This window comes from Stenella coeruleoalba (genome assembly GCF_951394435.1).
Source record: "Stenella coeruleoalba genome assembly, chromosome: 11".
Classification (NCBI taxonomy): domain Eukaryota; kingdom Metazoa; phylum Chordata; class Mammalia; order Artiodactyla; family Delphinidae; genus Stenella; species Stenella coeruleoalba.
This window is the reverse complement of record NC_137157.1, coordinates 3,681,099-3,707,704: the sequence shown is the minus strand read 5'-3', so window position 1 is coordinate 3,707,704 and position 26,606 is coordinate 3,681,099. Positions and strand designations below refer to the sequence as shown.

Genomic DNA, 26,606 nt, shown 5'->3' with positions numbered 1-26,606 from the left:
CGTCAGTCACTGGACCTCCAGCCAGCTCTGCTCTGTCTAGGTGTCCCATCTGGGCCTCTTCCTTTGCTTTCATTTACATGCTCTTCCCTTCCCACTCTCTTCTATTAGGCCCAGAAAATATTTCCGGGTTCTATCACCCCAAATCAGCCCCCCTGCCACCCTGTGCCAGGCCCCCATCCCCACCCTCACCCTCAGGCTCGCTCGTTCCTTCAGGAACAGCTGCATCTCCAGTCCGATGGCCCCAGTGCACCTCACACACTGAGGCTGACCTGGCAGGCACTTCATCCTCAGGAAACATGCCACGAGACACAATCATCAAGTCCTCCACACTCTTTCTCATCCCCCACGTCCATTCCACCAGCAAGGGCTGTAGATTTACCTCCAAATACGCATCTCTCTGCTGCCACCATTTCCTTCCCAGACTGTAAGTGGCTCTTTACAGGAAACTGCCCTCAGCAGGAAGCCCCTTTTCCTGTCCCTTTAGCAAAGCTATATTGTAATTAACTTTTAAACCAGGCACCCCCACGCTCTACTCATCTCTGGCCCAAGCACGCCTTTCAAATTTTTTTTTTTTTTTTAATTTTTGGCCGTGTTGATCTTCGTTGCTGTGCGCGGGCTTTCTCTAGTTGCGGTGAGCGGGGGCCACTCTTTTGTTGCAGTGCACGTGCTTCTCACTGCGGTGGCTTCTTTTGCTGCAGAGCACGGGCTCTAGGCACGCGAGCTCAGTAGTTGTGGCTCGTGGGCTCTAGAGTGCAGGCTCAGTAGTTATGGCGCACGGGGTTAGTTGCTCCGCGGCATGTGGGATCTTCCCGGACCGGGGCTTGAACCCGTGTCCCCTGCACTGGCAGTCAATTTGGACTCTTAACCACTGCGCTATCAGGAAAGGCCCTCAAATCTCTTTTTAATCACACAATACCTTGCCTAGCTTATCAGTTCTTTCCGTAAATCAAAGAAGTAGAAATGAAGAATAAGTAATTAACATGATCAGATCTCTTCCCCAGCTTCCCTTTCAGTAATCTCCTGAATAAACCGTGTGACCAAACTGTGTGAACAAGATAACATCCAGAGGAAGATCCCAGTATGGTGACGACTCTGACTGCTCCCCACCTCCCCCCACACCCCCCTTCTCAATGATTGAGATTACTTCTCTGTTTCCTTTTGAAAACTCTCATGGCCGAGCAGAATCTTTGGAGGTGGTTTCTTGGGGACGCTGAGTCCCCCATCTCCCCAGACTGCCGGCATTCTGATTAAAAGCAGCTTTCCTGTCTACCATTTGTGAGTACCGATTTTGTAAGCGGAGAGCAGCAGGTCCCCCTATTCCATAACAAGACAGCTGCTGTCACGGCCTCCCAACCAGGCTCTCTGCTCAGATCCGCAGGGCAGCCACGAACATCTTCCTAGGAACGTAACTGTGATCGTGTCGCCCCAGCTCCCGCCTGGTCCGGCCCCACACCCCGTCCCCAGGCCCAGGGCCTTCGTACAGGTCCCCCTCCACCTGCTAGTCTTCCCTTCCTGCTTAGTTAAGGTAAGGCCTGCGCCCGCTGCCAGAAGAACCCCGCTGGACATCACGCCCTCGGGGCGACCTCACATCCTTCTTTCGTTTACCAGCCTGTTCACAGGGCGCCCGCCTAAGCCACACACGACACACATACACACTAACGCAACAAACTCCGAGCGTCTCGGGGAACTGCGCTCGCCAAGAGGGAAGCTGACGGCCTGGCTGGCAGGGGGCGTGGGCGGAGAGCCGGACTCGCGAACTGAAGCCCGGGAGCGGCGGGCCAGGCGGAACTCAGGACGCCGAGAACATGCTTCCGGCCGGACCTCTTCTGCGAGAGCGCCGCCGAGGGGGCGGGACTTCCGGCGCGACGTGTTCTCGGCGGCGGCGGCGGCGACTACAAGGAAAGGTGGCCGCGGGCGATGCAGGGGGCGCGGCACGTCGTGTGCGCCGTGTCGGGCGGGGTGGACAGCGCCGTGGCCGCGCTGCTGCTGAGGCGGAGAGGTGAGGCGACCGAGGGCCCAGACCGCCCCTGAGCGGCCCCTTCTCGTAGAGTCCCGCCCGGTCGTGCGGCGCCCCGGCCCCTCACCCTGTACCTGGGGGTCGGAGAGCGCGCGACCGCAGCCCCGACTGCTGGGGAGCAGTCGGGCCACCCGTTACCGACGCAGTGAAGGGGGGGGTCTTCGACTTCGGGGGGCCGCGTTTCTCCCGGGCTCCGAGACCCTGCATCCGGGGCGATGGCGGCGGCGTCCGCACTTAGCTTGGGGAGCGCTGACCTCTGCGGACACAGCAGCCTCCGTGGAGGTCCTTGCTCTTACGACAAACGACATGGCCGTCAGGCAACGTGTGCGACAAGTACCGACGGGTGGTCTGTTTATTAAATCGTGTCTGTGGTCTTGGTTCGGTGGATGACAAACTTTTGCGCAAAAGCGCTTGTTTCTTCAGGCGACTAACGGGTGCCCCGGGTCGGGAGCTGAGGTGAACTGCCCGTCTGACTTCTCCGTCTGTGTGGCCCTCTCTCATTGTGAGGCCTCGTACCCCTAGTGACACTTGTGGACCCTCTGCTGTGAGCCGCCTTTCGTGCTTAGGTACTTGCAATGCAGAGTGAGTGCAAGGTTCCTGACCTGGGACGAGTGATGTAAGCGCTCCCTGTCTGTGAAGTGGAGGAAACACCTACCTCACAGGGTTACTGGAAGTATTAGATAACATAATTCATACAGAGACTTAACCCCAGTGCCCAGTACGTATCAGGCACTCAGAAAACAGTAGTGGTTATTAGTTCATATTATTAGTAACTGTAGCTGTTATGAAAGGTGCAATAAAGAAAGTTAAATAGCAGTATAGGCAAACTGTAGGCACATGCAATTGCGAGAAAGGGGGAAGCAACGAATCACAGAGGCGGTAGTGTTTGAGCTGAGACTTGTCGAACCCAGGTTCATGTGCCCAACGCAGAGTGAGGCTAAACAAACCGAAAGTTCGAGTTTGGAGCAGAGGAAGGTTTATTAGTTGAGGAGGTGCCAACCTGGAAGATGGGAGACCTAGACTCCTCAAATCCATGGTTGCAAGACTTGAAGGAGGAGTAGGATTTCACTAAGCAAAGATCGGGGAGGAGGAAAGCGCTTCTGGCGGAGTCAGCAGCAGGAGCTGGCTCTGGCCAGAGGGAGGCGGAAGTGAGACCGTGAGGTGGCGTTTGGGGGCGGGGGCGGTTCCGAGGAGCTCCGGTTCTTCATGTCTCAGCGCGGAAAGAATTCAGCGAGAGGCAAAGTGATAGATAAGAAGGGATGTATTAGAATAGGACGTTTGTGAGGCTTTCAAGCAGGCGGGCGAGAGGGTGCTGTGCCCTGAGAACTTAGTGGGTTACAGTTTTAAAATCAGAGGAAAGGTGGGGAGGGGGAAAAGACCACCTTCTTCCTCATTCTTGAGTAGACGTCCGTCTTCCATCATCAGCTCCTCCACATTGGCTGGGGGAGTTTTCTTGTCCCTACATGGTCAAGCCAGGACTGTCATGGCACAATGAGAATTAGCAAAAAGGCGGTAACGTATGCTAAAAATGGTAAATCATCTCAGGTTTCAGTATAATGTCACCCTTTCCTTATATTTTTGTTTTTCGTACACACAGAGGAGCATGTCCTAGGAATCATTAACTTACTGAGCTCACCGGGCAGGATGTGGGTCTCATGCCAGCATTGTTTTATTGTTTTGGGGCATGTCTCATGCTTCTGTTGCATGGTTTTGTTACTAAGCAAGCCTGCTTGGTTTTATGGTTAAGCAAACCTGCTTTCTTGAGTGATCATTAACTTACAGGGGTCTCCCGTACTTTCTTCTTTACTTACAATCCCCTAGTGGGACTAACTATTTAATTACCTACTTTGTCCCTTTACTCTGTCCCTATCAGAAGGAGAGGGGGGTGGAGAGGTAGGTTGAGCCCTGGTTATGCAATATGTTCTATGAGGGGCTTTCGCCTGTGTTGGGTAGCAGTGCAGAGCCCTTGAAGGGTTCTGACGAGGCTGTGACATGTTTGGGGAGATGTGGCAGGTGGCCCTGGAGAGTCTAGATATGTTATTTTGCTACTTCCGGAAGGTAAGCTCTCCTTCCCAGAATCCAGACTGTACAGCTTCGTATTCCAGCTTCCTTGGGTTTTGCTCCTCCGTGGGGGAAGCTGATGGGAAGCAAAGAAAAAGCCTGATCCTCTCCACTCGGCATCGGGGTTTTTCCCAGTCTTGTTGGACGTGTGTGTTCTGTCACGTGCCTCCTGGAAAGTTAAGGACTGGCAAGGTGCTCTGGTCCCATACTGGAGTGCCAGAGCCTGTGCCCATGTAAATGGGTCACATCTCCAGAAGAAAGATGAGCAGGCAGATCAGGCTATAGAAGAGGAGATTTTTTTTTTTTTGCGGTACACGGACCTTTCACTGCTGCGGCCTCTCCCGTTGCGGAGCCCAGGCTCCGGACGCGCAGGCTCAGCGGCCATGGCTCACGGGCCCAGCCGCTCCGCAGCATGTGGGATCCTCCCGGACCGGGACACGAACCCGCGTCCCCTGTATCAGCAGGCGGACTCTCAACCACTGCGCCACCAGGGAAGCCCAGAAGAGGGGATTTTTAAAGCTCTGGATGTGGAGTTGTGTGTTTGTTCTGGTTAAGCTCTTGTTCTCTGCTGGGCACTGCTGGGCGCTGGGGACACGTGGGTGTATGGGACACAGCTCCATGTTTTGCTGAGCTACAGGGAGCATGGACGGGAACTACTGGCACCTAGTGTGGTGTGCACTACAAGAGAAGCAGTCACGTGGTTTGCGAAGCAGAGGAGGGAGGGCCTGTTACCTGCTGGGGTGGGGGGGTGGTCTTGCTAATGTGACCTTTTAGTATTTGGCGAAGCTGTGTCACTGAATCTCTGTTCTTTGGAGTACTGTATTAAACCTTTTACGGTCGAATGCCCCGTCTTTCATTACACTGAGCCTACCCAGAAAACAGATTTCATATGTGGTAGACACCTATGTAGTCCTAAAGCTGGTCTTTCCAGTATTTGGTTGGGTGCTTTGTGAGCGACAGAAAAGGGAGAAAACGGTCTCAAAATATGCAGATAGTACAGCCCTTACAATAAAGTAGCCAAAATTTTAAATGTCTTTATGTCTGATGACTTAGAATCTAATTCTTAGATGGTAATTGGAAATAACTTTTGAAATGAGTTTACTTTTCTGATAACTGAATGGTGGTTTTTATTTGTTTCGAAAAATTGTGTTGAATTTCTGCTCTTCTTTCGTTCAGTCACACGTTGGCTACGCCTCTATGTGCTTGGCATTGTGCGTGGGAACACGAAGGTGAAAAAATGCCGTCTTGTTCATACAAGATGAGCAATCTTGGGGACGCGGGCAATCAGTACAGCCCCACAGCGTCTTGTGAGGAAGGAGGCCTTTACAAAGTGCAGGGGGAGGGTCAGGGTGCGAGCATCAGCCGGAGAGTCAGGAACAGTTTGCACTAAGATGTAGTCGGAGCACAGAAGGCCACGTGGCAAAGGGGGGACTGCCAGGCACCCGTGCACAGAGGCACCGGAGAGCTCAGGAGTCACTGCTTTTTCCACCCAAGGTTGGTTTCATAAACTCTCTTTAATTTGCCCTTCGCCCCTCCCCCAGGTTACCAGGTGACAGGGGTGTTTATGAAGAACTGGGACTCGCTGGATGAGCATGGAGTTTGCACGGCTGACAAAGACTGCGAAGACGCTTACAGAGTTTGCCAAATCCTAGACATCCCCTTCCATCAAGTGTCCTACGTGAAGGAGTATTGGAATGATGTGTTCAGGTGGGTGCAGTTCCCGACGCAGAAGGCTTCCTAAGGGCAGGACTGCCGTAGTCAGCCGGGCCAATGGCGTGCAGCCGGCACTTTTTGTTTTGGCAGTGGTGCTGAAGACTGTGTGTGGGAGGCCTCAGCCGCCCTCAGGGAGTCTGTGTTAGAGGTCAGGCCTGCATCCCAGAGCACCCCTAGCCCTTATTCCTGTTACTGTGCCACCTGCCAGAAGTCTCTTTAACGTCTCTGCTAAATTAGTATGAGGGAGCTAAGGCTGAGGTCTCCCACGGAAGGCTGGCTGTGACTGGTCCCTGAGGACAGATCCACTGGGCAGTAGCTGTCAGGCTGAAGAGTCAGCTGGGGTGCTGGTTAAACAGATGCCTCGACCTGGGTCTGGGATGGGGCCCTGGAACCTGCACTTGAGCAGGTGCTTCAGGTGATTCTGATGGAGGGGGTCCTTTGGGTCTTATTTTGGGAAACGGTACAGTGGGGCCTGGGGCCTGGTGAGTGTAGGTTCAGATGGAAACTGCAGCTGTCTTTAAACAGATATTTGATGAAAATATTGAAAATGGCTCTATACTGAAGCTCTTCTGTTTTGTAGAAAATTATAGTTTTGGTAAGACAGGGAGAAACTCTAAATTAAGCAAGTAATTTAGCTGATTTATTTTTCCATAGAGTGTCTCACACTTAGAAGTGAAAAGTCTTTTTCTTTTATTCCAGTGATTTTTTAAATGAATATGAAAAAGGAAGAACTCCCAATCCTGACATAGTCTGCAACAAACATATCAAATTCAGTTGTTTTTTTAATTATGCTGTGGATAATCTTGGTAAGTAATTGGGGTTATCTGCATTTGTCTTTTTAAGAATTATAAGATTTCTGGGAGCTGAGGTCGGTTTCAACATGTATCTGTTTGATATTGGTGGTGGCTTTTCTGGATCTGAGGATGTAAAGCTTAAATTTGAAGAGATCAACCCAGTCTTGGACAAGTATTTTCCATTAGACTCCAGAGTGAGAATCATAGCTGAGCCAGGCAGATAACTACGTTGCATCAGCTTTCAAGCTCACAGTTAATATCATTGCAAAAAAACCTCCCATTAGAGGAGCAGACAGGCTCTGATGATAAAGATGAGTCGAGTGAACAGACCTTTATGTATTACGTGAATGATGGAGTCTGTGGAGCTTTCAGCGGCATCCTTTATGACCATGCACATATGAAGCCCCTTCTGCAGAAGAGCCCCAAACCAGATGGGAAGTATTATCCATCCAGCATCTGGAGACTGACCTATGATGACCTCGATCGCATTGTTGAGCACTGTAACTTGCCCGAGCTGCATACGGGAGATTGGATGCTCTTTGAAAACGTGGGTGCTCACACTGTCGCTGCTGAATCCACTTCAGTGGATTCCAGAGGCTGACCATCTACTATGTGATGTCAGGGCCCACGTGGCAACTGATGCAGCAAATGCAGAACCACAGCTTCCTACCCAGATCAGAGGAGCAGGATGGTGGCACCGTGCCTGTGTCCTGTGCTTGGGAGAGTAGAATGAAGGTCACCCAGCCTGTGCTGCAACTTGTGTTGACGTGTAGACACCATTCTCATAGCTGTTAACTGTGAGTTTAGCTTGAATTAAGGGTTTGGGGGGACCATTTAACTTAGTTTCTGCAAGGTTTGGGATTTCTGTGTGAGTAGGCGTGGCACAGATGCGGCAATGTGGAAGCCCGGGAGGTGGGGTCACACTTACCTGTGTTCCTATGGAAACTATTGCAATATTTGTTCTATGTGGCTTTTTATTCACTTCTCAAACATGCTACTAAAGAATGCCCCTCGCCTACTGAGCAAATGTTTGTAGCCTGTGCAATGGCAGGCAGAATGGACCAGAAGCTTAGTGTTGTGACCTGTTGAAAAAAATAATAAAGTATCTTGAAATTAAAAAAGGAGAATATCATAAGATTTTCAGAGAAAGCCAGAAGTCAAAGCCTTGTAAGCAGTTTCATCTTGCAGAAGGAGAGGAAGCAGTGAAAACGATAGTATTTTGTATTTCACTGGCTAAGAAAGAACTCTCTGGCGATGCACAAATGATAGGATCCCAGGGGGGAGAGAGTGCATCTTTGTCACGGGCCGCACAGCCACAAGGACTAGCACGGTGGATTTCAGGAGAACCAACCTCAGAAAACCCTGAGGAACGAAGTGTTGGATCACTGGCGAGAGTTGAAAGGTGAGGCCCCCAGACCCTGCCTGCAGGTTCGACTTTGCTCAAAGCAGCTCTAGTTCCAGATGTGGTTATATTTAGTGGAAGTTTCAGGAGCCCTAATTCAGAACTTAAGAAACTCGGCATTTCGTTTCTTATTAGTCATCCTTTTTGCTGGTCCTACTGAGACCTTTTCTCTTGCTTTAAAAGCAGGCGTCTGCTTTGTCTCGGAAACGGGTCTGGGTCTGTAGCTGATTCTGGGTCCTGGGTCTGTTTCGTTTCTCTGGTTTGGAGCCATGTCTTAGTGGCCTGTTCGGAAAGCCCGTTTCTGCTCAAGGTCCTGCCGCCACCGACAGCTTGCCTGCAGAGTTTGTCTGTTCCCAGCTTCCTGCCTTCTCATTCCCGTCGGCCTGGTGGGACATCCCCATTCCTGTTTGTTGAACCCCCTGCTGCTGACCTGCTTACTTAGGCTCCTTGTGGTATCTGTTGCTGTGCTTTTGTGAATTCAGGTTCTTTTCTTGTCCCCTGCTGTCAGGGCCACCATAATGAGCTTCTGGAGCGCTGGATGCTGGTCTTTCACATTGTTCTGGCCCGTTGCAGCCCACCCTGCCACATCTGGCCATGTGCCAAGACATGCTGTGTGCCAGTGGCCCAGTGGGGTCACAGGACCACTGGCCACTCTGTCCTGTCAGCACTTTGCAATGACTTAAAAGGGGACAGAGTCGGCTTGCCAACCTGATACGCAAGTGACCTGCCACTGAGACGACAATGATGAAAAGTCGGTTCATGGAGTTAGGTTATTTTTTACCAAAAACGCCTATGAGAACTACGAATTGAAGTCCTAACAAATTTGAATGCTGGGCTAACACCAATAACATGAAATTGAGTAGAGATAAATGCAAAGTTTGCTACCTAGGTTCAGTAATTAAATCTCCTGGTACAGGATTGGGAGTTGATCTAGGGCCTCGAGGGGCCTCGAGCTGACTGTGAGCCTGCAGTCTGGCATCAGAGCCAGTGCAGCCCAAGTTTGCCTTGTGGTCAGGACATCCGAGGAAGGGGGAGGGGTCCGCTGGGGTCCACACTGGGCAGCCTACGTCTAGTGGCTGCATTTAGTTCCAGTTTACTCGGGAAAAAGAGTGACAGGCTCATGGAGCGTGAGTTGGTTTTTATTTTGAGAGTGTGGGAAATACTCCATCTGAGGGTACTTTGGGGCCATCATAGCAGCACGCAAGCATGTGACTCAGGATCACATTCTAGCTTGGGACCCCAGAGGCCAGAGCTGGGGTGCGCAGGAGAAAGATCTCACTCAGGGGAGGCACAAACAGCTCTTCACGGGGAATGATGCTTGCCTTTGTAGAGCTTGAAGCTCCTTGTCACCTTAGCTTTTCAGGGAGCCCCTAGGTGGCCATCTGTTAGGGATTCTTTGGAAGAATTTCTGCGGTAAACGTTTCTGAGTCTGAATTTACTGTGTGAACAGTACAACACAGAATAAAAATACTCGAAACCTAGACCTCTGAAATCTTAGGGCTTCTCACAAAGAATCCTACATTTTTGCAGTGTAACTGGTGGTTCTTTAAGGAAATAAAGTGTTTTTCTTTCTCTATTAGAAAATCAATCAAGATTTAATAATGTGTTCCTAAATGTGCTTTTTCAAGTAGTTAATATGCAGCAGTTAATTCTTACTGTGTCTTTTGTTTTACACTGAGCTACTTTGGTTGGTCAAGTACTGAATCAGTTTTGCTGCACCTTCCTGGAAAAAGTCTCTTGCAATTCGAAATGTCTGAAATTTTCACTCAGTGCAAAGGTTATGGATTAATATGTGCCTTGGTAGGTTCTTTCACTTTTTTGCATTATGTGGAAAGAAGAAATTGACTATGCTGCATGGTCCTTCACTGTTATAAAAATAATATGTATTTATTAAAGAAAATTTAAAACTCAGAAGAGTAAAAAAGATAAGGGAAAGTGTCACCTATAATTTCACCTCCCAGAATCAAAGGAGGAGACTTTCTGATATTTGTCTTCATTTTTTTCTGTACATTAAAAAAAGTAGAGTCATAAACTTTCTTTCCCTACTGAACAACATCATGAGCGTTTTCCCATTAAAAATTCTGTGTAAGTGGCACTGTTATTGTGGCAATGGCACTTTGATTTGCTTCATGTTCTCCTGGTGTTGAACGTGTCAGTTGTTTTCAGTTTTTCCTTAGTATAAGAAACACTGAAATTAGCTTTTTGTACTTGTGTGCGTATCTGAATTTTTCCTTAAGCTAGAATGAATGGATAGATATTAACTTTAGAAAGACTCTTAGAGATACAGTGAAATCTTGTAGCAAGATTATATCAATTTAGAGACCTAAAGGCTGCTTATTTAATGGAATTTCAGGTGTGCCTCTATTCCCTGGGATCTGGGTGTTTGGGAGTGGGGCAGGTAATCTGCACAGACTGCCTGGTGTGAGACCTGGCGTCTCTCTGCTGCTTGGTGCACCCTGGGCTCCAACTGGCCAAGGCCAGCAAGTGCAAGTCTAAAATTTGATCCTCGGGACTTCCGTGGTGGTCCGGTGGTTAAGACTTGTGCTTCCACTGCAGGGGGTGCGGGTTCAATCCCGGGTCAGGGAACTAAGATCCCACATTCTGTGTGGCACGACCAAAAATATTTTTTAAATAAAAATTTTAAAAATAAGGGTGGGGCTAATGGCCGGGAGGGCTTACGCCAAGGAGTACTTCCCAGAACTTCTGCTGCCAAAGTCTTTGTCCTTGTGGTGAGCCACAGCTGCCCCCTGCCTCTGAAGGAGACCCTCCAATACTAGCGGACTGAGCTCTGCCCACCAGAGCAGCACCCAGCTCCACCCACCACCAGTCCCTCCCATCAGGAAGCTTGCACAGGCCTCTCGGATAGCCTCATGCACCAGAGGGCAGACAGCAGAAACAAGAAGAACTACAGTCCTTCAGCCTGTGGAACAAAAACCACATTCACAGAAAGATAGACAAAATGAAAAGGCAGAGGGCTATGTACCAGATGAAGGAACAAGATAAAACCCCAGAAAAACAACTAAATGAAGTGGAGATAGGCAACCTTCCAGAAAAAGAATTCAGAACAATGATAGTGAAGGTGATCCAGGACCTCAGAAAAAAAATGGAGGCAAAGATCAAGAAGGTGCAAGAGGTGTTTAACAAAGACCTAGAAGAATTAAAGAACAAACAAACAGATGAACAATACAATAACTGAAATGAAAAATACACTAGAAGGAATCAATAGCAGAATAACTGAGGCAGAAGAATGGATAAGTGACCTGGAAGACAGAATGGTGGAATTCACTGCCATGGAACAGAGTAAAGAAAAAAAGAATGAAAAGAAATGAAGCCTAAGAGACCTCTGGGACAACATTAAATGTACCAACATTCACCTTATAGGGGTCCCAGAAGGAGAAGAGAGAGAGAAAGGACCTGAGAAAATATTTGAAGAGATTATAGTCGAAAACTTCCCTAACATGGGAAAGGAAATAGCCATCCAAGTCCAGGAATTACAGAGAGTCCCAGGCAGGATAAACCCAAGGAGAAACACACCAAGATACACAGTAATCAAACTGACAAAAATTGAAGACAAAGAAAAATTATTAAAAGCAACAAGGGAAAAATGACAAATAACATACAAGGGAACTTCCATAAGGTCAACAGCTGAATTCTCAGCAGAAACTCTACGAGCCAGAAGGGAATGGCATGATATATTTAAAGTGGTGAAAGAGAAGAACCTATGACCAAGTACTCTACCCACCAAGGATCTCATTCAGATTCGACAGAGAAATCAAAAGCTTTACAGACAAGTAAAAGCTAAGAGAATTCAGCACCACCAAACCGGCTTTATAACAAAGCTAAAGGAACTTCTTTAAGTGGGAAACACCAGAGAAGAAAAGGACCTACAAAAACACAAACCCATAACAATTTGAAAAATGGTCATAGGAACATATATATCGATAATTACCTTAAATGTGAATGGATTAAATGCCCCAACCAAAAGACACAGGCTCACGCAATGGATACAGAAACAAGACCCATATATATGCTGTCTACAGGAGACCAACTTCAGACCTAGGGACACATATAGACTGAAAGTGAGGGGATGGAAAAAGATTCCATGCAAATGGGAATCAAAAGAAAGCTGGAGTACCAATACTCATATCAGATATAATAGACTTTAAAATAAAGAATGTTGCAAGAGACAAGGAAGGACACTACATAATGATCAAGGGATAAATCCAAGACGAAGATATAGCAATTACAAATATATATGCACCCAACCTAAGAGCACCTCAATACATAAGGCAGATGCTAACAGCTATAAAAGAGGAAACTGACAGGAACACAATAATAGTGGGGGACTTTTAACACCTCACTTACACCAATGGACAGATCATCCAGACAGGAAATTACTAAGGAAACACAAGCTTTAAATGACACAATAGACCAGATAGATTTAATTGATATTTATAGGACATTCCATCCGAAAACAGCAGATTACACTTTCTTCTCAAGTGCACATGAAACATTCTGCAGGATAGATCACATCTTGGGTCACAAATCAAGCCTGAGTAAATTAAAAATAATTGAAATCATATCAAGCATCTTTTCCAACCACAATGCTATGAGATTAGAAATAAATTACAGGGGAAGAAAAGTAAACACAAACACATGGAGGCTAAACAGTACGTTACTAAATAACCAAGAGATCACTGAGGAAATCAGAGGAAATCAAAAAATACCTAGAAACAAATGACATGGAAAACACAATGATCCAAAACCTATGGGATGCAGCAAAAGCAATTCTAATAGGGAAGTTTATAGCAATACAGTCCTACCTCAAGAAACAAGGAAAAGCTCAAATAAACAATCTAACCTTACACCTAAAGCAACTAGAGAAAGAAGAACAGACAAAACCCCAAGTCAGTAGAAGGAAGTAAATCATAAAGATCAGCGCAGAAATAAATGAAATAGAAACAAAGAAAACAATAGCAAAGATCAATAAAACGAAAAGCTGGTTCTTTGAGAAGATAAACAAAATTGATAAACTTTTAGCCAGACTCATCAAGAAAAAGAGGGAGAGAACTCAAATCAATTAAATTAGAAATGAAAAAGGAGAAGTTACAACAGACACCACAGAAATACAAAGCATCCTAAGAGACTACTACAAGCAACTCTATGCCAATAAAATGGACAACCTAGAAGAAATGGACAAATTCTTAGAAAGGTATAACCTTCCAAGACTGAACCAGGAAGAAACAGAAAATATGAACAGACCAATCACAAGCAATGAAATTGAAACTGTGATTAAAAATCTTTCAACAAACAAAAGTCCAGGACCAGATGGCTTCACAGGTGAATTCTATCAAACATTTAGAGACGAACTAACACCCATCCTTCTCAAGCTCTTCCAAAAAATGACAGAGGAAGGAACACTCCCAAACTCATTCTACAAGGCCACCATCAGCCTGATACCAAAACAAGACAAAGATACTACAAAAAAAGGAAATTACAGACCAATATCACTGGTGAATATAGATGCAAAAATCCTCAACAAAATACCAGCAGACAGAATCCAACAACACATTAAAAGGATCATATACCATGATCAAGTGAGATTTATCCCAGGGATGCAAGGATTCTTCAGTATACACAAATCGGTGTGATACATCATATTAACAAATTGAAGAATAAAGACCATATGATCATCTCAATAGATGCAGGAAAAGCTTTTGACGAAATTCAACACCCATTTATGATAAAAACTCTCCAGAAAGTGGGCATAGAGCGAACTTACCTCAACATAATAAAGGCCATATATGACAAACCCACCGCAAACATCATTCTCAATGGTGAAAAACTGAAAGCATTTCCTCTAAGATCAGGAACAAGACAAGGATGTCCACTCTCGCCACTATTATTCAACATAGTTTTGGAACTCCTAGCAATGGCAATCAGAGAAGAAAAAGAAAAGGAATTCAAATTAGAAAAGAAGAAATAAAACTATCACTGTTTGCAGATGACATGATACTATACATAGATAATCCTAAAGATGTCACCAGAAAACTACTAGAGCTAATCAATGAATTTGGCAAGGTTGCAGGAAACAAAATTAATACACAGAAATCTCTTGCATTCCTATACACTAATGATGAAAAATCTGAAAGAGAAATTAAGAAAACAGTCCCATTCACCGTTGCAACAAAAAGAATAAAATACCTAGGAATAAACCTACCTAAGGAGGTGAAAGACCTGTACTCAGAAAACTATAAAACACTGATGAGGGCTTCCCTGGTGGTGCAGTGGTTGAGAATCTGCCTGCTGATGCAGGGGACACAGGTTCGTGCCCCGGTCCAGGAAGATCCCACATGCCACAGAGCGGCTGGGCCCGTGAGCCATGGCCGCTGAGCCTGCGCGTCCGGAGCCTGTGCTCCGCAACGGGAGAGGCCACAGCAGTGAGAGGCCTGCGTACAGCAAAAAAAAAAACAAAACGCTGATGAAAGAAGTCAAAGATGACACAAACAGATGGAGAGATATACCATGCTCTTGGATTGGAAGAATCAATATTGTGAAAATGACTATACTACCCAAAGCAATCTACAGATTCAGTGCAATGCCTATCAGATTACCAATGGCATTTTTTACAGAACTAGAACAAAAAAATCTTAAAATTTGTGTGGAGACACAAAAGACCTCAAATAGCCAAAGCAATCTCGAGGGGAAAAAAAGGAGCTGGAGGAATCAGGCTCCCTGACTTCAGACCATACTACAAAGCTACAGTAATCAAGGCAATATGGTACTGGCACAAAAACAAACACAGATCAATGGAACAGGATAGAAATCCCAGAGATAAAGCCACACACCTATGGTCAACTAATCTATGACAAAGAAGGCAAGGATATACAATGGAGAAAAGACAGTCTCTTCATAAGTGTGCTGGGAAAACTGGACAGCTACATGTAAAAGAATGAAATCAGAACACTCCCTAACACCATACACAAAAATAAAATGGATTAAAGATCTAAATGTAAGACTGGACAGTATAAAACTCTTAGAGGAAAACATAGGAAGAACACAATATGACATAAATTACAGCAAGATCTTTTTTGATCCACCTCCTAGAGTAACGGAAATAAAATCAAAAGTAAACAAGTGGGACGTAATGAAACTTAAAAGCTTTTGCACTGCAAAGGAAACTATAAACAAGACAAAAAGAGATCCCTCAGAATGGGAGAAAATATTTGCAAAGGAATCGACGGACAAAGGATTAATCTCCAAAATATATAAACAGTTCATGCAGCTCAATATTAAAAATACAAACAACCCAGACAGAAAATGGGCAGAAGACCTAAATTTGTCCAAAGAAGACATACAGATGGCCAAGAAGCACATGAAAAGCTGCTCAACATCACTAATTAGAGAAATGCAAATCAAAACTACAGTGAGGTTATCATCTCACACCAGTTAGAATGGGCTTCATCAGAAAATCTAGAAACAACAAATACTAGAGAGGGTATGCAGATAAGGGAACCCTCTTGCATCTCGGTGGGAATGTAAATTGATACAGCCACTATGGAGAACAGTATGGAGGTTCCTTAAAAAACTAAAAATATAATTACCATATGATCCAGCAATCCCACTACTGGGCATATAACCAGAGAAAACCATAATTCAAAAAGACACATGCACCCCAGTGTTCATTGCAGCACTATTTACAATAGCCAGGTCATGGAAGCAACCTAAATACCCATCAACAGACGAATGAATAAAGAAGATATGGTACATATATACAATGGAATATTACTCAGCTATAAAAAGGAATGAAATTGGGTCATTTGTAGAGACATGGATGGACCTAGAGACTGTCATACAGAGTGAAGTAAGTCAGAAAGAGAAAAACAAATATCGTATGTTAACACGTATATGTGGAATCTAGAAAAATGGTACAGATGAACTGGTTTGCAAGACAGAAATACAGACACAGATGTAGAGAACAAACGTATGGACACCAAGGGGAGAAAGGGGCAGAGGGTAGTGGTGGTGGGATGAATTGGGAGATTGGGCTTGACATATATACACTAATATGTATAAAACAGATAACTAATAAGAACCTGCTATATAAAAAAAAATTTAAAAATAAATTAAAAAATCTCCGGAGATTTCCCTGGTGGTGCAGTGGTTAAGAATCCGCCTGCCAGTGCAGGGGATACAGGTTCGATCCCTGGTCCAGGAAGATCCATATGCCGCGGAGCAACTAAGCCCGTTGAGCCTGCACTCTAGAGCCTGTGAGCCACAACTGCTGAGCCTGCGTGCCACAGCTACTGAAGCCCGCATGCCTAGAGCCCGTGCTCCGCAACAAGAGAAGCCACGACAATGAGAAGCCCATACTCCTCAGCGAAGAGTAGCCCCTGATCGCCACTACTAGAGAAAGCCCGTGCACAGCAACGAAGACCCAACGCAGCCAAAAAATTTAAAAAACAGAATGTCAGTTGTATTAAAGTATTTGACAGGATAGACATCTGTACTATAAAATTAAAATTAAAAAAAATTTTTAAATAAAAATCTGATCTTCGTATTTTTAAAAACCTCTCAGGAGCAGATGCAGTTGCTACGGGTCACTATGCAAGAACGTCCCTGGAAGATGAAGAGGTCTTTCAGCAGAAGCACGTTAAGAGGCCAGAAGGGCTTTTTAGAAATCGATTTGAAATTAGAAATGGTGAGTAAAAGTGCCTGGGCCAGAGCTTAATTATTTGTGAATGAAGTAAACTATTTTGAAGAATGACAGTGAGTTGTTTGAGCACACCTGCACGACTTCTCTCCGTGTGTTCCAAACTAGCTCATTGGTTTTGGTTTCCTCTTCGAAAAAGGACAGTTACCGAGAGGGTCGTTTTCCCCAAGGGCCTGTGATTGGTACCAGGAAGAGGCTCAGGTGGGGCGCCCGGGCCAGGGCTGCTGGGAAACTGAAGCCGCAATTCATAACCCAGTTCTGGGAGGAGACGCACAACAATAATAATTGAAGTGTAACAGGCCCTGATTCTTACCCTCGAGTTTGTGAGGACTTGAGATTGAGGTGTACTTTAGTGTGACATGAGTGCTGGGACCTGACATGGCACAGGCCTGGCAGCCAGGCTTGTAACTATGCTTACGAAGATTACATATATAAATTAGCTCATCAGTGTCAAAGGGAGCGAAGTTCCACCTGCCTAGAAAATGCCAGGCAGTCACCTGGGAAGCTGCTGGCTTGTCCTGGTACATCTGCATGTAGAACAGAGGAGTTGGCGTCATTATTAAGTGAAAGGCAAGATGGGGCTCGGAGCTGTGTTTCTGTGGGCAGTTTCCACTGCTGCAGCCCCACGGGGGAGTTGGCATTTCCCCGCGTCTGGCCTGCCCTGGCCTCCTCACGCCCACCGCCTCCCTCCCCGCGCCCCTCTTGGCAGTGCCAGCATGCGGGTTCTCTGGTTCTGTTTCTCAGATGAGGAAACTGAAGCTTGGCTGCACTCGCCAACCGGGGTGCCTCGGGTTGGGGGGCTGGATCCCAGCTGCGTCTGTTCAGCTCCGCCGTCCCTGGTCGTTGTGCCGTCCTCCGTGTCATCCGGCCTGATCCACCCTGTTTTCCTTCTCTCTCCCTCCTTCCCCCCTCTCACAGCAGCCGAGGCCAGAGATAACCTTACTGGCAGGGCCCAGACAAGGACACCGCCTACGTGATGTTGGGAAGGCCTCTCGCTGCTGCCTGCAGGGCGCTGGGCCGTTTGTGTTCCCTGCGGGGGCGTGTGTGTATGTGTGTGTGTGTCTGTGTGTGTGGTTGGGGGCTGATGTGTGGGGAGAGGTGACCGCTTCCCTCCCCGGTGCTGCCTTCGCACTCCTGGGCAACCCTCACCAGGAAGCCCTCCACATCAGGAGGACACGGCTTTGACTGCCCAGCCCTGCCGCCTGGGGACTCCATGGTGGAATTTGCCCAGTGAACGTCGGTCTGAGGGGCCTGAGTAGATGAAGGATTTGTTTCCACGTCACATAGCCACCCCCGCTTACCTCCTAGAACACGTGGCGCCTCACAGAGCTGTCTGGGCCTTTTTGACAGGCCGGAGGCGCTCAGACCTCTGACTGCATTGGCGTGTGCTTTGTTCTGTGTAGCTGTTTTGATAATACCACAGTGTCTTTGTTCTCTGTGTGCGTTTTAGGCACCTAGAGATTTTTATTTTGCTCTGACTCAGTTGCCCTGGAGACCTGGTCTGGGGCCTCCTGGCCTGGGTCCCTGGGGAGAGCGCATAGGGGCAGCAGAGTCCAGCCTGCGCTCCTGACCCCGGGCCCTGGGCCAGGGTAGATGTCCTCCCCCGTCCCCGTGGCAGGTAGCACCACGGCCGACCCGGAGGAGCGAAGGTGTGAATGAGGCTCCAGGCACAGGCAGACCCTTGCCTAGCAGGCATCCCTGTCCATGGTTTAGGGTTCCTGCTTGCTTTCTTAAAAATCATAGATTTTGAGTTTGTTTTAAAATAACCCAGAACTTTGAGAAATTGCAAATTGCTCCCAGTATTCTGAGGCTTTCATATGCACTTAGACTGTTTAAGTTTAGTTTTGAAACAAAAAAGAACCTTTGGCAAATGAGTCTGCCTACCTGACGGCTGGTTGACTGAACTCGGTTTTTCACTTTTCACTTGATGCTGTTGTTTTGTACGTAAAAAGTGGTGGAATAGAAACCAGGTGACTGAGCTCAGTTTCCAGCTCTGCGCTTCTCTCCCTGCACCATTGTGGGCAGTCACTTTCATTATCTGAGCCTCAGTTTCCTCATCTGAAAATGGGGATAATTCTGTCATAGGGCTAAAGTGAGAATCAAATTTGAGGTCACGGGTGGAAAACATTAGCTACACAGAGAGCATGTTACACATGTGACTGGGCCGAGCTGCACGCTGCACTTGGGCTGTTTGTACCCTTGGCACGGGTGTGAGCTGTGGGTGTGACTTGCCGAGGCTTTGCTTAGCCCTGGTTGTGAGTCACGTGGAAAGAATCTGGAACACTGGTGTCACGTTCGGTTTCCTCCGTTGGTCATTGAGCTGCAGAGTGGGGGACCCAGCGTTTGCAGTCATGGAAGGTCTGTAACACACCAGGCAGGACCGAGGGACCCGGAGATGGAGGCGGGCCTTGTTTCCTGAACCGCATCCCGTGGCCAGGGTCAGTCACAGCTCTGCACTGTCGCTGTCCAGCTGGGAACGGGTGTTTACAATGAATAGAACATTAGAGAAACTGCAGAGGAGCAGCTGACGGACGTCAACTCGAACCATAAGAAAAGCCCACTGTGACCAAGTGGGGAGTACGTTTAGAAGCCGGGTGCTGCGGGGGGACGTGGTTGGCGTCCACTGTGGGACCTGGGAGGTGAGCAGGGTCCCTGAGAGCAGCCACGGTGCAAACACGTCCTGTGGTTATTAGGAAACAGCACAGCTGACACCATTTCAGCAGGATTTTCTGTACGTTGTCTCGTCCAGTTTTCCCAGATGTGGCTGAGTTTTTTTTTAATACTTCATAACATTTTTGTCATGTGATGTTTAATCTTTGCAGATATAGTCTGACATATGAACTGGAATAAATGTCCTTATCACATAAACTCTACCCTCTGCATAGTTTTTTCAATAGTAGATCAGTTAGGGATGAGGATTTTTCTTACCTTAACCACGGCAGTTCTCTTTTCTGGAAGTCTTCTACTGAGTATTGATCTTTGTTTCTGCCAGACCAGGGGTAATCTATCAAAGTAAACAGAAGGACATTATTAAAAGCAAAGTATGATGATTTTTATTCCTGCAACATCTTTTGTTCTTTACTCTTGGCAGTGGTAAAACTTCTGCAAGCAGCTGACAGCTTTAAAGACCAGACCTTCTTTCTCAGCCAGGTTTCCCAGGATGCCCTGAGGAGAACCCTCTTCCCCCTGGGGGGATTAACAAAAGATTTTGTAAAGAAAATAGCTGCTGAGAATAGACTTCATCATGTGCTTCAGAAAAAAGAGGTAGGATTGAGGGGTGTGCGTGCTCCCAGCCTGGGGTCCTGCACCACCTCCCCTGCCTGGGATCTGGCGTCGAGCGAGGAGCCCGTCGTGCACACAGTGGGAGGGGCTGGGTCCTTCAGAAAGCAGCAGAGGAGGGACCTCTCCCTCCCGGCCGTGCCTTGGCCCCCCGGAGTGGCAGCTGTCCTGGCCGCTAGGTGGCTGGCTGGGGTGCTCTTGGCTCAGCTGCCAGGTGAGAGCAGGACGGTGAGGACCAGGCTCTGAGACCCCCATCAGCACACACGTCTCTGTTTCCATCCACGCGTCAGCACGGCCTCGTCAGGTGTCTTCTTTGCGCCAGGCTCTGCACCACTGGCCTCTGAGGACGCGGTGAGGAGCGCAGTTCCACCCCTGCCTTCAGGGAGCTTACGTCAAGGGGGCAGACAGACAAACCTACCGTTGTAAACTCGGAAGGTGTCCCTGAGAGAAGGTGTAGGGTCCGGTGAGAGAAAATTCGGGGGCAGGGACAGACACCAGGAAAGGCCTCCAAGGAAAGTCTGTCTGTCCTCAGGCCTCAGGGTGAATAGGATTTAGTGTCACGTAGACGGTCGGGGAAGAGCCTGTGCAAAGGCCCCGAGCCTGGCGCAGTGGTGGAGTTGAGGTGAAGCCAGTGTGGTGGGCGCTTGGTGCTAGAGGGTGGGGTGCAACGTGGGAGGGGTCCCAGCGGGCTCGGCAGACCCTGGGGCGGTCGGTCTAACCAGGCGGCTTCGGGTTGAGGCGGCCTTAGCTGCAGCCACTGCTTCACGTCTGTCCTGGGGACGGGCACAGCTGTGCTCTTGCCAGCAAGTTGCTGTCCCCAGGGAAGCCAGCCCGGTGCCCATCCCTCCACCTGTAGCATCTCGACTCATGTCTCTACCTGTTCGGTTTCTGGGTGTGACCGGTAAGAGCTGAGCGAGCCGCCCTCATAGGACCCGTGTTCTAGGGACACAGGCCAGCGCGTGAGCGAGGAAGCCGAACCATGGGCGCGGGACGGCGAGCCTGTTCCCGCTAGGCCTTCCCGCGTGCTAGAAACGTCACCTGGAGAAAAGACTCTCCTTCCTCGGACCCTCCGCGATGCTTCACCTCGTGGCCTGGCTTGTACTTCCTGCTTCTGCTCTGGTCCCTGTCTCTCCCCTGAGACTCACCGACTGGCCTGAGGGCTTAAGCAGCTTTAGTGTTTTCCTGGGCGGCTGGTCTGAGGGTCTGCAGCGCGGGGCCGGGCCCTGCTGGGTGTGGAGGTGACACTGCCTACTTAGCTGCCGAGGTCCGTGTCTGGGGCCTGAAGTAAGCCCCTGAGATCTGTTTGTGGCTGGGACTGGTGTGTGTGGTGCTGGAGAAGGGAAGCCAGGCCCCTGGCCCGGGGGAGGGGCGGCTTGGGGCAGGTGAGGCCCCGAGAGGCCCCGTGTGTCCCTCCCGCCCCTGCCCAGGCTCTCCAGGTGGAGTGCAGGACCCCACCCGGCCGTTCGTCTCACGGTCGGCCTTCCTTTCGTTTCAGAGCATGGGCATCTGTTTCGTTGGTAAAAGAAATTTTGAAAATTTCATCCTTCAGGTGAGTGGCTTTTGATGCAAAAGGTTGGAGGCGCGTTTCTGCTCTGGACCTGGATCCGTTAGCAATGAAACGTTTGTTTTCCAGTATTTACAGCCTCGACCTGGTAAATTTATTTCAATAGAAGACAATAAGGTTCTGGGAACGCATAAAGGTGAGATGCAACCCTGGGCTGCTTTTCTTCCTGAGCTCCTTGAGGCGTGGGGCAAGTTTGAGCTCTGGGGAGTTAGAGATGATTCCAGTCCCGCAGGCATGGCGGTGGGTGGCGCCAGGGAAGGTGGGAGTGGCTCTGACCCGGTGTTTGCGATTTGAGACTTGCGCTCCTTTTAAGCATCGCAGCCGATAACAGAGGATGCCGTCTGGTTCAGAAGCCTCACTCTCTGAGCTATGTATTAAGTCTCCATGAATAGACTTATTTTTTCGTTACATACAGAGAATACCAGACTACAGAAAAACTCCACTGGAGGGAAGGAGTTAGGTTGACTTCAGAGCATGAGTTTCATGACTTAGGACGCCGTGAAGAGTTGGGACCAGAAGGTGGCCCTCCTGGCCGGAGTGCTGCACCCCAGGTGCTGCTCCCTCATTCGCAGACGCCGCTGGGGGTCGGGGCACCCTGAGCCTGCCCTGAGCCGGCGTGGGGAGGACGGGTCAGGCGCGAGAGTTCACAGCCCAGGTGGGAGGACAGAGGCGGGCTTGGTCAACGGTGGGGCTGTGCCCTTGGGGGCCTGGTGACAGACGAGACTTGGTCCAGCGTGGGTCTGACCTGCCGGAAGGACGAGGGCTGGGGCTCAGACATGGACACTCCCAAGGGGCTTGTTCCTTGGAGACCCTCACCTCGGTTTGGGCTGGACAGCTTCCCCTTCCTGGTGCTGTTGGAGGGAGCGGGCCTTAGACGTCACGGGCTCCCAGAGAGCTGAGCGTTTCTGAGGGAGGACGTGCCGGCCCTGCTGGGGACAACTTGCAGGGCGCGCGCAGCCTGTCCCGGCAGGAGGCTGCCAGGGCACACAGGGGAGCCCAGATCCGTTGCCTGGCTTGCAGAAGTGGAGCGCTGAGCTTGGCGCCGGTTCCCCCGTGGGGCTGGGGGCTGGGGGCTGGAGGAGGCGTGGCCTAGCCGGCTGGCCTTGTGGTATTTGTGGTGGGGGTGAGGGTGCACAGAGAAACTGGGGCAGCCTGGTGTCCGGGCCCCGAGGCGGTTAGTACACAGCGGCTCGACCCCTCGGCAAGAGGAGCTCGTGGCTTCAGGCGGGGCACTTGGCCCATGTTCTAAAGGAGCGGTCCCTGCTCCTGGTGGGTCAGGGGGCCGCGCAGCTGGAACGGCTCCTCGCGGAGTGGGAGGTACAGCCTAAGCCAGGCCGCCCGGGTGGTCCGCAGAGGGAGCCTCCTGCCTGCTGCCTCCCAGCCTTCTCCCCGTCGCGAGGGTGGGACGTTTGAGACGGGGCCCCTCCCACCTCGCTGAGAAACTGTTTCCACAGGTTGGTTCCTGTATACTTTGGGCCAGAGAGCCAACATAGGTGGCTTGCGGGAGCCCTGGTACGTGGTGGAGAAGGATGGCGTCAGGGGCGACGTGCTCGTGGTGAGTCGGGCGGGTGAGGTGACGGAGGCCTGGTTGTGGCAGAGCCCACGGTGCTGAGCCAGGCAGGGTGGGGCGTCTGCAGGGCAGCTGCGGTCGGGCGCATCCTTGCCTTTCCTCTGCCTCCTCCCGGGATTGGCCCTAGGTACCAGAAGGGTTTTGTTTAAGGTACTAGGCTTTTACTGTATGCTGGTCGCATTATTAATCACATCAATCCTTGTAGATAGATATATTCCTCCGATTTTACAAGACTCAAAGATTAAGTAACGTGGGAAGGTCCCTTGGAGCGGGGGTGGCTCAGTGCCTGGGACAGGGCCTGCACACAGAGGCCTCCAGCGATTCACTGTTGAACAGATAGGGTGCAGAGCTGGGACCGACCTAGGCCTTCTGCCGCAGCGGGGCTCTGGGCCACTGGACCCGGGACTGTGTCCCCAAGCTCTAGAGCCGGACTTCACAAAGGGGGCATGTTTGCCCTGCTCCCCTCCCTGGGACATTTGGCAGGGCCTGGGGACATTTCAGCATCACGGCATGGGGGAGGGAGGAGGGGAGCAGGTGCTGCTGGCATCCAGGGGGTGAAGCCAGGGAGCCCCGTCCCCTCCACAGTGATCCGGCCCCACATCTCAGCAGTGCCGAGGCTGAGCGTCCCGGCTCTGAGCACGCTCTGTCCCAGAGCTGGGGGACCCTCCGTTAGATGCGGGCAGAGGGGCCAGCAGGCCTCTGGGACACCACCGCCCAGAAGAGCCCTGGGCGCAAGGGCCTGGACGGTGATTCTGGTCCAGCATGAGTTAAAGGGACTTTAGTGTAAAGTTTAGCTGTCTCTTTTGCTTTGAGAAAGGACATCCACCGACACTTGTGCCCTGTGTGGGTCTCCTTATCTACTTAGAGCCCAAGGGCCCTGGGCTTGATGCCCTTGGTCCTCCCTCAGGGGAGGCCTACTAAGTCCTAGGAGGCCAGGTGCATGGAGGCCTAGGAGGCCTGTCCCCAGCCACGTGGGGCTTGGTGGGATCCCTGTGGCGATGTGGCTGTCTCGTGTGCGTCTGGCCCTGGGACGCCGGGTTGTGGTGGGGGCAGGGTGAACTTCCAGGAGGAGAGGTCATGGGGTTGGATCGCATGCTCCTCTGCTATTTGCTGAGTGTGGCCATGACGAGTGACTTTCCCTCTCGTGCCTCAGTTTCCTCATCTTCAAAGTGGGGTAGACAGGCTCGAGGGATAAGCGCATGAATTTCCACGTGTCAGCGTGGATTTCAGTGAGTGTTTACTGTTATCATTAGTAATGAAGTGCAGAGGGGGCTTTGGGGCAGGACCCTCCACTGAGGGCTCCAGGGCGTCACGTCCTCGCGCTCCGCTCCGCAGGCCCCCCGGACAGACCACCCGGCCCTGTACAGGGACCTGCTGCGGACCGGCCGCGTGCACTGGGTGGCTGAGGAGCCGCCCGCAGCCCTGGTCCGCGACAAGATGATGGAGTGCCACTTCCGGTTCCGCCACCAGATGGCGCTAGGTGACTGAGCGGGGATCCCCGGGTGAGGCCAGCGTTAGGACCGGCGATTCGACCTGGGCCCGGGCCCCCACTGTTCAGATTGTACAACGTGTAGGCCTCCTTGCCCTCTGCCTCCGCAGAGACAGCCTGGGGGGCGCTGAGGCCAGCTTAGCCTCCTTTGTCCGTGACACAGTGTCGGTCGGTCTCTGGAAGAGGGCAGGTTGCCGGGGCGGGTGGGACTGAGGGTCCCGCTGGCAGGCCGCCGGCAGGTAGTGTGTGTGCCGCCCCGGGGCCCGGGCGGGCGGCGCGGAGCCCCTCTGGCCGTCGCCCCGAGCTTCCTTTGTCCTCGCTGCCTGCTCCTTCCTCCCCGGGGGCCCAAGGCCTGGGTCTGAGCACATGTGGCAAGGCCAGCACCCCCTCCAAGGGTCCTCCTCTTCCCCCAGTGCCCTGCGTGCTGACCCTCAATCAAGACGGCACTGTGTGGGTGACGGCCGTGAAGGCTGTGCGGGCTCTCGCCCTGGGACAGGTGAGTGGGGGTCTCAGCCCCAAGTCTGCGCCTGCCTTTGCCCCGGAACCCGGCCCTCCTCAGCAGCTGCTCGGCCGCTTGGAGGAGCAGGCTTCGTGCTCTGGAAGGATGGCATTTCCTCCGGACCGGAGCAGCTGGTCTCCAGGGGGAGCTGAGGGGCAGAGGGGCTGCGGTGCTCGGCTCACACAGCCCGCGAGGGTGGGTGCACAGGCAGCCCTGCAACCGTGAGGCATGGCTCTTGCGCGGCTAGTGGGAGCGCCGGCTGCCCTGCCCTGGCCCGCCGCTGGTCTGGGCCCCGGGGACAAGGACAGAAGATGGGGAGGCAGAGCATTGCCCCTCCCCAGCCCCAGGTCCGGGCTCCTGGCTGCACTGTGGGCACCCGGATGCTGGGTCGCACTGCAGGTGACACGGCCTCTCTCCTCTGCAGTTCGCTGTGTTCTACAAAGGGGGCGAGTGCCTGGGCAGTGGGAAGATCCTGCGCCTGGGGCCATCCGCCTACACACTCCAGAAGGGCAGGAGCAGACCCGATGTGACCGTGGATGGCTCCAGCATCGGCCGGGGTGACAGCCCGGGCCAGGGACCCACGCTCTGACAGAGGCCGAGCGGCTGCTGTGGGGCTCATGGGAGGAGACGTGGACGAGCGGAGCCGGGGGCAGGGCCGCTTCAGAGCCAGGGAGAGCCCATCCTCTCTGCTTGCTGGCCGGCGGGTCTGTCCCAAGTGCCCCATGGGTGGAGTTCCTCTTGTGCACCCCCTAGAGGGCTTCCCGTCCGGGGGCATGCCGAGGGGACCTGTGGGGAGGGATGGATGGGCTGCAGGGGCAGTACCCAATAAAAACTCTGTCTGGGGTTTGGATTCTGATGGCTTCCAGTGGGGTGGGGCCTGGGTGGGCCGTCTCGGGGGCTCCACGGCACTAGCCACGTGTGGGGAGGCGGGGGTGTGTGCTGCACGGGAGAGCAATGGGATCCCCCCTTCCTCCGCCTCCATTCACGGCTGTGCCCACCCTCACCTGTGGCAGAGGATGTGTGACGGCCCTTGAGCTGACTCCCAGCCTGCAAGGGCATCTGAGGGGGACAGTGTGACCTTGAGGCCACTCTGAGGGGCGGCGGCCCTGCCCCCAGTCCAGGCAGCTGCACGGGAGCCTCCCCTCCCCCTGCAGAGTGCCCGGCACCCTGGCCAGGCACCCTGGCCAGTCACGTCGAGAGCTGAAGGGTAGCTTATAAACAAGGGAAGTTTATTTCTCATGGTTGTGGAGCCTGGAAGTCTGAGGTCAAGGTGCCGGCTCTGACGGGGGAGGGTCCTCTTACGGGGGGCCGGTGACCGTCTTCTCACTGTATCTTCGCGTGGTGCAAGGGGCAGGGGTTTTTCTGGGACCGCCCCACCTCCAGCCGCGCCACGCAGCTTGTGGGATCTCCATTCCCCCACCAGGGACCGAACCCCGGCCTTCAGCCGTGAAAGTGCTGAATCCTAACCACTGGACTGCCAGGGAGCTCCCTGCGGCCTCTGAAGA

The 26,606-nt window shown here is 51.0% G+C and overlaps 1 protein-coding gene and 1 pseudogene across 6 annotated transcripts; both read left to right on the top strand.

Annotated features, from left to right (window-relative positions):
• The first annotated feature begins 1,855 nt into the window (after window positions 1-1,855).
• On the top strand, window positions 1,856-25,938 carry TRMU (tRNA mitochondrial 2-thiouridylase). Of its 5 annotated transcripts, XM_079937138.1 has the most exons (11): window positions 1,856-1,999; window positions 5,620-5,785; window positions 6,491-6,597; window positions 16,566-16,688; window positions 19,792-19,964; window positions 21,475-21,528; window positions 21,613-21,679; window positions 22,998-23,098; window positions 24,449-24,593; window positions 25,016-25,098; window positions 25,526-25,938. In XM_079937138.1, the coding sequence occupies exons 1-11, from the start codon at window positions 1,918-1,920 to the stop codon at window positions 25,688-25,690; spliced, it is 1,266 nt and encodes a 421-aa protein (XP_079793264.1). In that variant the 5' UTR covers window positions 1,856-1,917; the 3' UTR covers window positions 25,691-25,938. The 5 variants fall into 5 exon arrangements, with proteins under 5 accessions (XP_079793264.1, XP_079793267.1, XP_079793263.1 ...); XM_079937141.1 differs by lacking the exon at window positions 25,016-25,098; XM_079937137.1 differs by lacking the exon at window positions 25,526-25,938 and having other exon boundaries at window positions 25,016-25,506.
• On the top strand, window positions 6,633-7,358 carry LOC307194678 (ornithine decarboxylase-like; annotated as a pseudogene). The gene has a single exon. The product of its transcript is annotated as an ornithine decarboxylase-like (transcript).
• Window positions 25,939-26,606: the final 668 nt, after the last annotated feature.